The sequence below is a fragment of the Glandiceps talaboti genome, chromosome 11 (assembly GCF_964340395.1).
Source record: "Glandiceps talaboti chromosome 11, keGlaTala1.1, whole genome shotgun sequence".
NCBI lineage: Eukaryota > Metazoa > Hemichordata > Enteropneusta > Spengelidae > Glandiceps > Glandiceps talaboti.
In genome coordinates this window covers 6,022,446-6,036,158 of record NC_135559.1, presented here as the reverse complement: position 1 = coordinate 6,036,158, position 13,713 = coordinate 6,022,446, and the positions used below count along the sequence as shown (strand labels likewise).

The following is a 13,713-nucleotide window of genomic DNA, read 5'->3' as shown; positions in this document are numbered from 1 at the left end:
CCTCTCTCTCTCCCCTCACCCCCCCCCCCCCCCTCTCTCTCTCTCTCTCTCTCTCTCTCTCTCTCTCTCTCTCTCTCTCTCTCTCTCTCTCTCTCTCTCTCTCTCTCTCTCTCTCTCTCTCTCTCTCTCTCTCTCTCTCCCACTGACTGGCGGTAAAATCAACAGTTACATGTACCTGTTCTACTGCACCTCGTATGTTGACGTGTTCGTGTCCTTCCACAACCTCTTGGCACTTCTGCTATTCCTACCGACGGCGATCTTTGGTAAAGCATCAGGTTTGCTTCGTCTCCCAGCTTCAAAATAATATCCCTGTAAGATTTAAGTTGTAAGGTCAGTACCACATTAGAATAACAACCCTGTAAAATGACAATTGAATTAGAGTGTATCGGATACGTACGTATTGCCTGTAAGCCCATAATATAATCACAAAGAATCCACAAAAACACAACGTGCTTAAACATCTATTAGTACCAAGGAATGCGTATATATTTGATTGTATCGGAACATAAAAGGACAAAGTGATCTTGTCTGACCAGTTCGAAATACAAGATTTATGGAGCACACCTTTTTGTAAACCCCGAGAGGGATTGCACATGTACGCCTGTTTTCGCTTTTCGCTATGGCATGCTTCGTTCACTTTTGTTCTACCCTTTGTTTCAGGTCATCCTGATAATGACGTCATTTATTTTTAGTGTTTGTTTTGTCAATTCGTAAACAACCCAATTTGAAGACTTTGATATGAGAACATTACATACGTGTTCAAGGACAAATAAAGTTATATCAGCAATGGCACGCCTAGTGACAGGTCAACATACCGATATGTTAACGGTGTACTAAGTTCTTGTTCTCTTTGTGAGTATTTACCTCTATCTCAGCCCGAACAAAAACCTTTGAACAAAGGTGTGATTTCATCCCCTGATACGAGTAGCAGTAAGTCAAACAAGCTGTCTAGGTAAATGTAAGTGTAATCACACAATAGCATTGTTACGTTGTTGGCATGAAAGTGAAGTCTGACAGAGTAACGACGTGTGTGGAATGAATTATTGTCAGTCGTTCTGTGTACCTTGTGCCGTCTTGCTTGCTAGTTTGTATGTTTGTTTGTCTGTCTATCCGTGCGTCCGTCCATCCATCCATCCATCCGTCCGTCCATGTATGCATGCATGCATGCATGCATGCATCTATCTATCCGTCCGTCCGTCTGTCTGTCTCTCTCTCTATATATGTCTGTCTGTCTGTCTGTCTGTCTGTCTATCTATATATCCATCTATCTGTCTACCTACTTACCTACATACCTATCTACCTACCTACCTACCTACCAATCTAACTATCTCTCACTCTAACTATCTATATATCTATTTATACATCTGTCTATCTATCTGCCTGCCTGTCTGTCTGTCTGTCTGTCTGTCTGTCCGTCTGTTTATCTATTTATTTAATCTATCTGAGTTTAAATCAGTTTAGACAAACCAAAGTATAGATATCCTTGGGTGATAACAAACAAATAATACATATCTAGCATAACAGAAAGATAGAGGGTTCATTGGTCAAGTTTGTAATCAACCAATACAGACAAATATATTTCTACGTCATACTACATACTCCAAGCGTTTTCTTACTAAAATTACCTCTTCACTATTGTGTACAAATTGTTGGGAAAAATATGTTTTCTGTAATATATATTTATATAAATTATCCTTGTAATTCAGTAATTGTCTGGGTGTTGGTATTATGTACTCACTGTTCCGAACATTTTTTAACAACGATACTCAGAAAAATTCAAGTCTCCATATTGTCTGCACTTGTGTATGGTTTGGGTTAGTAAGGGCAGACTGTAATTGACACCCATGTTTGGTTCGGGTCAAAGTTCATAATCTACTTTGCATATCAAGTTTCAAAGACAGGTGTCAATTATAAGAAACTAACGTGTAAGTGGAAAGATTACACCAACAATATTTCAATTCCAAACGGAGAACACAATAAGGGAACATATACGGTTAACTTACTCTGTTTACGTAGTATTCCTCCGCCATCTTCGATTTCTGGGATCAACAATGGCCCGGGTAGATTTCAGTCAAAATTTCAACATTGGTCAACCCTGGTCCAACACCATTTCGCCTGTTGCTTGATTAGTAATTGCTTTCACGAATCACCAGAACTACTTTCACTGAAATATAAAAAAGATATATTTGAGACACGTTACTCGTGTAACCCAACCTCCTCAGTGGTGTGTTTTTTTCCTAAGACCGTTCATTTTCAGTCTTCTTGTTAAATAATCATTACTGAGATTGAAAGTTACATTTGCTGGGTATGAACATATTGTTCGTAACTGGATACACAGTAAATACATACATAAAACTAATCTAATATTGAATTAATAAAGATACATGTCCTAAACTGAATCGAAAATGTATCTTCTGGCATTGTTTCCACGCGACAAAGTTTGGGTTGACCTCAATGCCGAATGAGTGACCCGTCATGATATAAAACAACTTTGTACTGCAGTAGACTACATTTTGCTATAATACAAGCTGTATTATACATTATTTCAATATTTTAAGAACGAAAATGAACACCTGGAACTTTAGTTGGTATGGTAGAGAATCAGGTGGATAATATGATAGTACTCTGATTGGTATTACATGTAACGATTGGACAGTTCCTTATACAATTTGAGTATTACGAGTATAGAGATGTCTGAGGAAAGATTTCCTATGTAAATACTAGTATACCGACATATCTTGTTAGATTTCTGCTAATGACTACTGATGTTTAGGTATAATTCAGTGGGTAGGAATAAATAATTACAAGTTCAAGGCCATGTGTTTCTAAAACTACCTTGCGTACACACAACAACACGTCACCGTATGGATCTTTACGTGTGATTATTGTGTAGAAGTGCATACTGTAAGTAACGAGTAAAACAGTCCAGATCAATAAATGTATTATTAATATTATTTAGCAAGGATAAAGGCGAGTTATAAATAGGACACCGTCTGACTTAGAGCTGTGTAACTGAAAAGGAACGATATACCACAAGTGTACTATTATGTACATCTAATATAATGTAGAAGTAAGATAGTCATGTGATCATCAAATGTTATGATTTTCTAAAGCAAGTATTACATGTTATATCTTACTTTGATGATACCGTTACGCTGAACCTTAGTTCATAATGAGCATTGTATATATAATGTGCATTATACGCCATCGAAATCACACAAGACTAATGTTGTGATTTATGGTTCAGTCCTTCTAGACAAGCCTGAATGAAATCTATAATTTAGCAGAATTGTAAAATACAAAACCCAGAGAGACAGAATGTCATGCCAGGTTAGGAACTCTGAGTTTGAGTACCTTTATAGGCACATTTTCACTCAGTTTAATGAAATTGAGCAATTTTCTTTTCAGAAATGACGAAACAGTCTTTATTCAACACAAAGAGAAACGTTATACTTCAGACGATCGATCGCCACCCTTTCATGTGTTTCCGCGACTATTATGGAAAATGTCAAATAAAGGAACCATGATACTGAATTGCAATATAACACTGTATACTGAGTACTAACAGTAAAATTACACTTTGTTGAAACAAGGCTAGCGTACATACATGTATATGACAGAAATAAGGATCTCTGTTCTTTGAACATTGTGCCATAAATATCACTTTTCAATCAAATTTTGATATCAATTCATTACTAAAAATCATATCTTTCCTCCTAGTCTAAAATAAATTTGAGACGTTCAGAAAAACAAATTTTAAACATAAATTTTCATTCCCATTTTGGCGGGTAACGGACCTATTTGACGACGTTTACAGTTATTCTGACGTAGAGCATTTATTTTAACAAACTGTTGACATTAATAGAATGTGGCTGTTCTACTGTTTATTCGTAGAAAGGTACTCCTTTTGGCCTTTTTTCAATTAAGACATGTTTGTTATACGATGTATCCATAGAGGATGTCTTGACAATATAACCCATTGTATCAATTGCTCTATTCAAAATGACACATACAAAATACATCCTGTACTCAAAGTAATCATGCAAATGCATAGCACCACTGGTGATGTCGCAGCATACTGTATAGCGCAAACTTTCATGCTTGTAACGTTTTTTGCGTTCTCTCAGACATCAGAACAAAATATGATCTATAGAAACACTGTGGAGACTATGTTTGTGTAGATGTTGTGATTTCGTCTGACGTATTTCAATTTTTTTGGCCTTCATCGTATCGTAATCTGTGATATCACTGACCAGTTGTCACCTAATCAAAGACTACTTAGGTAATGATTCATTTATCTACTGATAGCAACAAGCTATCGTCGGTTACCGTCTATCATGGTCAGTAGAACGGACTCAATTGTTAAGAATGTACAGCATTTGCATTTGCATTTGTTGGCATGCAGGTATTAACTACCTAACTACCTACAGGAGAACCCTTACACTATTTAGCAATATTAACTACAAAAGGAAACTTAGGGTGATCGTGAGATATATTTCATTCGTACACAGGATTTAATATTTTACACTAGTGCTAAAAAGTTATGAAATATCAAACAGTACTATTCGACTACGTTAAATACTAAGTAATTGCTCATTAGAAACGTACAAGATTGTATGAATTATTTACAACTTGTCCCATGGTCGTGTAAAATCGACCGACGTTCTGTATACCACTAATGCTCCCATTAACATGTTATTTACATATATTGCTGTGTAACATTCAAGCAGTGGACGCTTCTCTTTTCAAATGTTATCCTGAATTGTTGGTGAATATAAAAGCCCTTGATTGTCCACTAAGTTATAGTTTCTAAACATACGGATAGCTGGTGGACGTTCATGTATATGTCCAGTCGTTGGTATTGCATAACTAAGTCAAGTATTGTCGATGAATATACGTCGGATTATTTGACAGGATCGTATTCAACAGGTTGTTACTTACACTGTATGTATGTATAAATCCTCAACACCGACTGTAGAATTAATTCACGTCATGGATAAATCATGCCTGGTTTCAATTGTGAAAACACACAGAACGCTTACATTTGAGTTATTCCTAGGGGTGTATACCTTACAGTCGTATCACTGCAATAGATTGAATAGAGACTTATACGAAATCAATCATCACCATGGCAATGGTAATCGGAATATTAAGTTGGACCACTGGATAAAACCATTTGATCCATAGGGGTGGTAAAAGAATCGCTAGTGTCAGAGTTAGGTGTATTAAAGTATTACCTATATCTCTCTTGACTGTTTAGTCTTACAAGACCTTTTCTTTAATTGTGAATTTCCCGAGGTTTATTTCACAAACACGGGACGAGGTTGTTTTTCCCGAAATAATAATAGTCTTGAGAAAGTTACAAAGACTACATTCGCTGATATTGAGTGTCGAGAATTTATTGCGGTTCAGAATAGGTTCTTCGTCAGTCTGCATACTTGACTGTTTCAATGACTATGTAAATATATAATTGGACATGTAAGCTGGAATGTTATATGATATCTATTCAGTCTACAGCATTGATCTCACAAGTCCGTGTTACTCTTGGAGATTGAACCATTTCGTTGAATTTACGACAGTGTAATAACGTAATGGTAACCAATTTATAATTATCTTAGGTAGTTTAGGGAGATTGAGAGATATTCGATGTTAGAAAGTGACGTCCCTCAGACAGTTATCATACGAGTTTCATTTTTTTTCTAAGGATATAATGATTTTATACATTTATACATTTCACCCACTTCTGGTTAGTTAGCCATATATATTCAGTTACGTTACTACTGTATGTAGCTATCCATTTAATTCATGTATGTATGTATGTATGTATGTATGTATGTATGTATGTATGTATGTATGTATGTATGTATGCCTGCCTGCCTGCCTGCCTGCCTGCCTGCCTGCCTGCCTGCCTGTCTGTCTGTCTGTCTGTCTGTCTGTCTGTCTGTCTGTCTGTCTGTCTGTCTGTCTGTCTGTCTGTCTGTCTGTCTGTCTGTATGTATGTATGTATGTGTGAGTGTGTATGTATGTATGTATGTATGTATGTATGTATGTATGTATGTATGTATGTACGTCTACCTATCTGCCTATCTACCTGTATGTATGTCTATGTACCTGCCTATACACATATATATATATATATATATATATATATATATATATATATCTGTCTGTATGTCTGTCTGTCTATCTATCTATCTATATGTATATATCTATTCATCTATCTAGCTAGCTAGCTAGATATCTAGCTAGAATCTATCTACCTATTTATATATCAAGTTAGTTAATTAATTAGTTACTTAGTTAGTTAGTTAGTTAGTTAGTTAGTTAGTTAGTTAGTTTGTTAGTTAGTTAGTTAGTTACAGTAACTAATAACGAACTATTTTATCCTTATCGTTGTTATTAAAATCTTTCTTAAATTCCCTAAATGGGGTTCTCTATCTTACATACTAGCATCTCTTTCCAGCCTGTTTACGACCCTGACATTTTGTTTACCTATTATAGCAAACATGGAATAAATTACATGTATTTATCAAAATCACGCGTGTACATGGTGTATCTCAGTATTTGATGTATAAAGAAGGGTAGAAAGCTATAATTATATGTTACGGAAACACCCTACCCGGTTAAAAGAAAGTAAGATCATAGACCCTACACGAAAAGTCTATGGTAAGACCGACATCGTGTTTGTAAACCTACGTCTATGAGATAACGGTACAACATGACCCGCCATGTTCCAACCCAGTGGATCCAGATTGACAAGCACGTTGTTCATTCACAACCCATATTCAATTTCAAATTTGCTGTATACCATTCACAAGTTTTACCGTAGTAAATTTCCTTAAATAGTAAAATTACTTTATTTGAGTTGACTGTCACGTTTCAATTGGTTTACACAATCCAAATGTGAAACAAAACCCTACTCCCTTTTACGTTGGAATAATGGCGTCCCTAACAACGGTCACACACCGACCTGTTAAGCGACCTGACCCGCAAATAATCTACAAGCAATGGACACTGAATATAGACTGCCTTTGGAGTGTTGCCCAGTCGTATGAAGTTATGTCCATTTCAAGAGCAAATTGTGTAATCAATTTCATTAACAGTTGTAAATTAGAACTTAATTGAAGTGGAGGCCTCGTGGGGAATTTGTCCTTCGTAACAAACTAACATGAAACGTTCAAGTCAACATAATCAGAGCCGAGGTACCTAATCAAGAAGTGTTAAAGCGGGCTCGACCTGTGATTATAAATGATAGATTGCCCCTAACTTCCCATTTCATAGATACCGTTTTTTTAAGATTACTTTTATGGTAGTTATAAACAGAAGCACTTAGTGTTATATGCATATTTGATGACTCTCACTACTGGCTTGTCGTGGGTGTTGAGTTGGTGTGTACGTACACCGTGAAAACAGCGGCAACTTTTGATGTTAAAATATCTATACTACGCTACCAAAATACATCGTGTACAGAAGCACAACCGTGACACGTACCTTACTCCAGCAATTACAGAGTCTAAAACACACATTCCTTGATAACCAAGGCGCTGGTGGGTACTGTATACTAGCTCGATACTTCCCAATGGTGTTGGTAAACTCTGGTTTGTAACACTACGTAAAACTATTGTCTAGCGGTAATCCGCAGTGAAAGTGGCATAACATTGGCGTGTTTTGTTCACAGGTACAGCCTTTTGTCAGTGCGGTGACACGGTTTCATATGCTAACGAGTACTGCGTAGAATCGAAGGGTGCAGGCTATATTAGTAGTACACCGACAACGATAATCTAACCGGTTTACATGCTACCTATCGGCGTTAACAACATCAATAAAATTTACACCAAATGTGTGTAACTCTAGATATTCCACTCTTTCATAAACCACAACATGAGGACCCTTCCCAAAGGCAAGCTTTTATATTGTTCAGCAAACAAATACGTTATCGCCCTTCTTCGTGTCAATAGCCACCACTTCAATTCTTGCCCTTAGATCTCAAAAATCTACTCGTGCATTTGAAGTTTGATAACTACAGATTTTTGAACTCCATTATTTTATTGCCCAGCACAACAAGGTACCGTCATTGTAATTCCCAGTTTTACTGTCATGTGTCTAACACACGACATACCTGTATCATAATTTCACTAGCTGTACCGACAGTCTACACAACACTCAGTCCTGTCCAAAATCCAAAATCCAATTTTTGATAACAAGAGAAATCCTGTCGGCCTTGCGATATCAGCACATTAAGTCATCATATACAATAATCACACCGAAATGAAATACACACTACATCAATTACTGTAAACAGTGGTGGTTTCATTAAACTTGTACTCGTTCACCAATGTCCGGAAATAAGAATATTACAAACACACATAATATCACTTTATAGTTAATTTCATATGGCGATCAATGTAAATCATAATTTAACTAAGTTAGCAATGGGGAATAGTGTGTTCATTATTCAGTACAATTTATTGACTCGACGTATACACAATACTGTAACAAGTATGTACGTGTACATTAAACTTGAGATACTGACGATAATGAAAAAATATTGCAATTATGACAAACCGATGAAGTGACATGTTATGAGTGTATACATATAATTAGTTCTTGTTAATTCTTGGTCGATGTGTCCGTCCGTATGTTTGTCTCTCCGTCTCTGTCTGTCTGTCTGTCTGTCTGTCTGTCTGTCTGTCTGTCTGTCTGTCTGTCTGTCTGTCTCTCTCTCTCTCTCTCTCTCTCTCTCTCTCTCTCTCTCTCTCTCTCTCTCTCTCTCTCTCTCTCTCTCTCTCTCTCTCTCTCTCTCTCTCTCTCTCTCTCTCTCATACCCTCTACTTCTACTCTAAGATGAAATCACGACAATAGTAAATACCTACCTGTTAGGCTGAGTCTATTCCCACGAAGTTGACCAGCTGTAGCTGACGAATTTCTGTCCTAAGCACTTCATTCGCATGTTGATATACCAATATAGAGTTGTATACCTTGGTTACTTGTTCGTTGAGGAGGCGTTGTTCCTCTCTGCCATGATTTATATAGCTTGACCTGTGAACACATATCACAATCAACGGGTTAAAGATTTTTATAATTAATGGACCACTATAAGGTTTAGGAATGTCAATGATGTGATATCCTTTATGTCGTAAATTACACAGCTTGACATTAAAAGGTATGACCTCTGACCTCTGAACGTTTTGACATTGGTGTCCAAGCAAAACAGAATGGTCTTCGTTTATATGTAACATAATATCATTTAGTGAAACACGCAAGATTGAGTGTTAACTGTCTATTATTGAAAACACTTATTGTACCTTTATACTGTAGATACCGTTACAATGTATGAATCGAAGATATTAAAACAAATGTCATGTACAATAACAATGTGTTATTTGTCCTAAATATCTCCTGCATATCATGTATTAATAATAAAAACAATATATATATATATATATATATATATATATATATATATATATATATATATATATATATATATATATATAATACAAAAGCACACATCTTTGTATGTAGGCATTGTGTTTGTGTTTGTGTTTGTGTTTGTGTTTGTGTTTGTTTGTTTGTTTGTTTGTTTGTGTATGTATGTATGTATGTATGTATGTATGTATGTATGTATGTATGTATGTATGTATGTATGTATGTATGTATGTATGTATGTATGTATGTATCTATGTATGTATGTATGTATGGATGTATGGATGTGCATGTGTGTATGGATGTATGTATGTATGTGTATGTATGTATGTATGTATGTATGCATGTATGTATGTATGTATGTGTGTATGTATGTATGTGTGTGTATGTGTGCATGTACATGTATGTATGTATGTATGTATGTATGTATGTATGTATGTATTAGGTGTGTCTGTGTCTGTTTATATGGATAAAATGACTACCACGTGTTAATAGAAGGCAGACAGACATATCTTTATTAAAAGTACATATTTACCGTCAACTCACCACAAATATGTAATATCTAATTAGACAAGTCATTATTCAGACATTTTCTTTCTATTCAGACATTTTTTCAGAGAATTTTGTAGAAGTTTGTAGTGGACATCATTTTGATAACTGAACCGTGGCTGAAGTAACATAAACACTGGTTCATGAGAGTTCGGGGACAATTCTTACTGGCCCAACAAAATCCACAGTGGTTATAGAGGGCGCTCTAACGAAATATTATTTAACTTGGCGTGTGGCGTCCATTAATATAACCAAAAATCATATCAAATACCCGACATTTGGTACAGAGATACTTTTGTACATGAGATCATTGTTATTAAAATTTCAACTGAGAGCGTTGGAAACTATATTTGTTAAAAGTCCAGGTGAGATATGCATAAAATTAAATTTTCAGAAAAAACAGTTTTACACAAATAATAGACAGGGGTGTTATAAAAATAATTCAAGTCTTTAAAAAGTCTTTCCAAAAATCATTAATTTATTTCTTAAAATACAGACTTGTCCTTTTTAGTTATCATAAACTTTTCAAATTTCTGAACTGTGAGGGTCGGTTTTTTTTCAAATAATAATTAAGAAACAAGTTGTCGATACACCGTGGGCCTATGTAAGCTCCATTTAACTTGATAATTCACTTATTATATACCAAAATCGTGTTATTTTTATTTTACTGTGATCATTACTCAAAATATTTTGTCATTTCAGAGAATATTTCTAATGGAGGATATTTATGTTAATTAATTACACGCTGGGACTGGTTCATTGTTTACATGGTTATCAAACTTTCGAGACCTCAGAGGACCTTTACACACCCGTGATAACGGGGTCAATGACAGGGGAGGTGAATGTTCTCTCCGTTGTACAAAATGTTCTGACTGACAACGTGAAGGGTGTTGTTAAGTTCATATCGAGTTTACAACGATGGCGTCTGTTCAAGATCATACCTTCGTGTTACCATTGTAACGTAGATCACAACCCTTTTGTTGTGTACTGCGACAGGTCAGGGTATCATACATTCACTGATGTTTTATACCCTATAGTGTTGTAACAAAATGGCGCTTCAGCTTGCTATCTCTATTACCGTTGTGGTCGCACTTGCTGACATAACAACAGCAGGTATACACAAACCGAACGTTGTCCTGTTCTTGGTCGATGACATGGGATTAGGAGACGTCGGTTGCTATGGTAACGAGACAGTGAAGACTCCAAATATAGACCGTCTTGCTGTAGAGGGGTTGAAATTCAATCGTATGTATTCGCAATCTACATGTACTCCAAGCAGAACTGTTTTGCTCACTGGTAAGTTTACAATGTAATAGATTTAATGTAGCTGCCGTTACTCTTCAACTCACAAATCGATTGCCTAAATTTTCCAAATTCAGTACAGGTCTCGTTCTAGCTCTTTAGAAAATAAAGAAACAAAACATGTCCAGTCACATTTTGTTTCTGGGATGCCCCCCCCCCCCATGTTTTTTTTTTGAATTTACACACACCCTTTACAACAGTAACTTACTTATAACCAAATTAATAATTATTTAGTTCGGGAGGTAAGTATTTGGGTGGGAGTAAAGCATTGTTATTCCTTTTTTGAGTTAGAAAGTTAGAAAGAGATAATTGGATGGATGGGTGGGTGGGTGGGTGGGTGCGTGCGTGCGTGCGTGCGTGCGTGAGTGAGTGAGTGAGTGAGTGAGTGAGTGAGTGAGTGAGTGAGTGAGTGAGTGAGTGAGTGAGTGAGTGAGTGAGCTGCCTGGATGGTATGGCAATATATAAAAGCATGTGGATGGGCGATCAAGCCTGTGTGTGAGCGTCCACTAGTATAGATACTGTATATAGTTTGCTAGTGTGGTTTGCGATATATGGTTATTGGTTCTTTTACCGAGCCTGTCTTGGGTACCACCCTTTAACTTGGTTCATTGACCGAGCCTACCTTGGACACCACCCATTAACTTACCAAAATATACGCTCTTTCTTATTTGTAAGGTCGATACCAGATTCGACAGGGTATGTTGAGAGGACGACTCTTCCCCCTCAACGTCCTATACAGCACTGCCCTACCTGGTGGTCTTGCACAGGAGGAAATAACACTAGCCGAGGTCTTCAAAGAACATGGCTACACTACAGCAATTATGGGCAAATGGCATCTTGGGGTCGGCAGTGGAGGAAAGTATTTACCAAATAAACAAGGCTTTGATTATTTCTATGGAACACCAGGCAGTCACACAGAGATTTGTGGAGGGAAAACTGGAGGTTCACACTTGGAGAGACCAGTCACACTTTTCTTTCTGAAAATGACATATAAACTTTGGATAGCTGTGTCAGTTGGACTCTTATTACTGAAAATATCCTTTTTGATCAAATGGAAGACAATTTTGTACATGTTACTTTTCACACTTCTCATCTACTCTATCGGATGTTATTGTTTTAAATATTACACTGCTCTTGGTTCAACATCGGTGTGCATTCTCGCGAGAAATGGTGAGATAATCGAACAGCCTTATAAACATGAGAACATGACTCTTCGATTGACTCGTGAAGCGTTGAACTTTATCTCCACGAATGCAAATAGTCCATTCTTTCTTTACCAGTCTTATTTAAAATTGCACACGTCTGTTTTTGTGTCAAGGTTTTTCTCTGGCAAGTCGGACAGTGGTATCTATGGTGATGCCTTGATGGAGCTTGACTGGAGTATTGGTCAAATAGTGAATCATCTCAAACAACTTGAACTAGATAAAGACACTCTCATCATCTTCCTGTCAGATAATGGCCCTTTGATGGTTAGTCTGGATGGGGTTCCAAAACCACCAGGTCATGGAGGGTCTCCTGGTATAGTCAGGAATAAAAATGGGGAAATGATACGACAGAGGGGTGGCAAGGGAAGTGCTTACGAGGGAAGCATACACGTTCCTGGAATCATGCGTTGGCCGGGAGTAATCCCAAAAGCGTCTCAAACAGATGCCCTAGTTTCATTAATTGACATCTTCCCGACCATCTCTGAGATTTTGAACCACAGTATTACAGATAGAGTCATTGATGGAAAGAGTTTACTGTCTTTAATGAAAAACCCTCAAGATGTCCCTTCACACCACACCCACCTCTTCACTTATTGTGCCGTTAATCTCCCACCTGCCATGAATATTGGTAAATACAAAGTGCATTTCGTCGAACCTGAGCACGACGGGGGCTGTTCTGGGGAGATCGTAGAAAACCCAATCGTGTATGATTTGGAAAATGATCCTGGAGAACAATGGCCGCTTTCGTTGACACTTCAAGAGAGAGGGAATATTGTAGATGAAGCCAGGGCAGCACTGTCGGATCATATGAAAACTGTGCAACCACCGTATTTTACACAACTAGATTATTTCATATTACCATGGTTACAGCCATGTGCAAACTTTCCCTATTGTTCTCAAGAAAGTACTGAAGAAGATAACTTTGATGAAATTCTCCCTCTACCTATTCTGTCCTGTGAATAAGATGGTTCTTGCTTGGTGTTGCTACAGGAATAGATAACAAAATTGACAGACAGACAGACAGACAGACAGACAGACAGACAGACAGACAGACAGACAGACAGACAGACAGACAGACAGACAGACAGACAGATAGATAGATAGATAGATAGATAGATAGATAGATAGATAGATAGATAGATAGATAGATAGATAGATAGATAGATAGATAGATAGATAGATAGATAGATAATATCGTTATTTTTGTTTTGCTTATAGATAGATAAATAAA

The 13,713-nt window shown here is 36.9% G+C and overlaps 3 protein-coding genes across 3 annotated transcripts in view; 2 read left to right on the top strand and 1 right to left on the bottom strand.

Moving 5' to 3' along the window:
• Positions 1 to 2,030, bottom strand: part of LOC144442712 (uncharacterized) — a 5,761-nt gene extending 3,731 nt beyond the window's left edge. The window contains exons 1-2 of the mRNA XM_078132086.1: positions 2,004 to 2,030; positions 190 to 309 (exon numbers count right to left, since the gene is read on the bottom strand). Of these exons, the coding sequence (XP_077988212.1) occupies positions 190 to 309; positions 2,004 to 2,030 (147 nt within the window). The remainder of the gene's footprint in view (positions 1 to 189; positions 310 to 2,003) is intronic.
• The window catches only part of LOC144441919 (S-formylglutathione hydrolase-like), a 134,152-nt gene that overhangs the window by 42,335 nt on the left and 78,104 nt on the right, over positions 1 to 13,713 (top strand). The window lies entirely within an intron of this gene.
• LOC144442710 (steryl-sulfatase-like) lies at positions 11,025 to 13,445 on the top strand. Its single transcript, XM_078132084.1, has 2 exons — positions 11,025 to 11,271; positions 11,953 to 13,445. Exons 1-2 carry the CDS (start codon positions 11,025 to 11,027, stop codon positions 13,443 to 13,445), a joined length of 1,740 nt encoding a protein of 579 aa, XP_077988210.1.

Excerpts from the sequence above, each read along its gene's own strand:
- LOC144442710 (XM_078132084.1), top strand. The coding sequence starts at position 11,025 with ATGGCGCTTCAGCTTGCTATCTCTATTACCGTTGTGGTCGCACTTGCT. Across the intron at positions 11,272-11,952 it reads CAGAACTGTTTTGCTCACTG|GTCGATACCAGATTCGACAG; the intron begins GTAAGTTTACAA and ends CTTATTTGTAAG.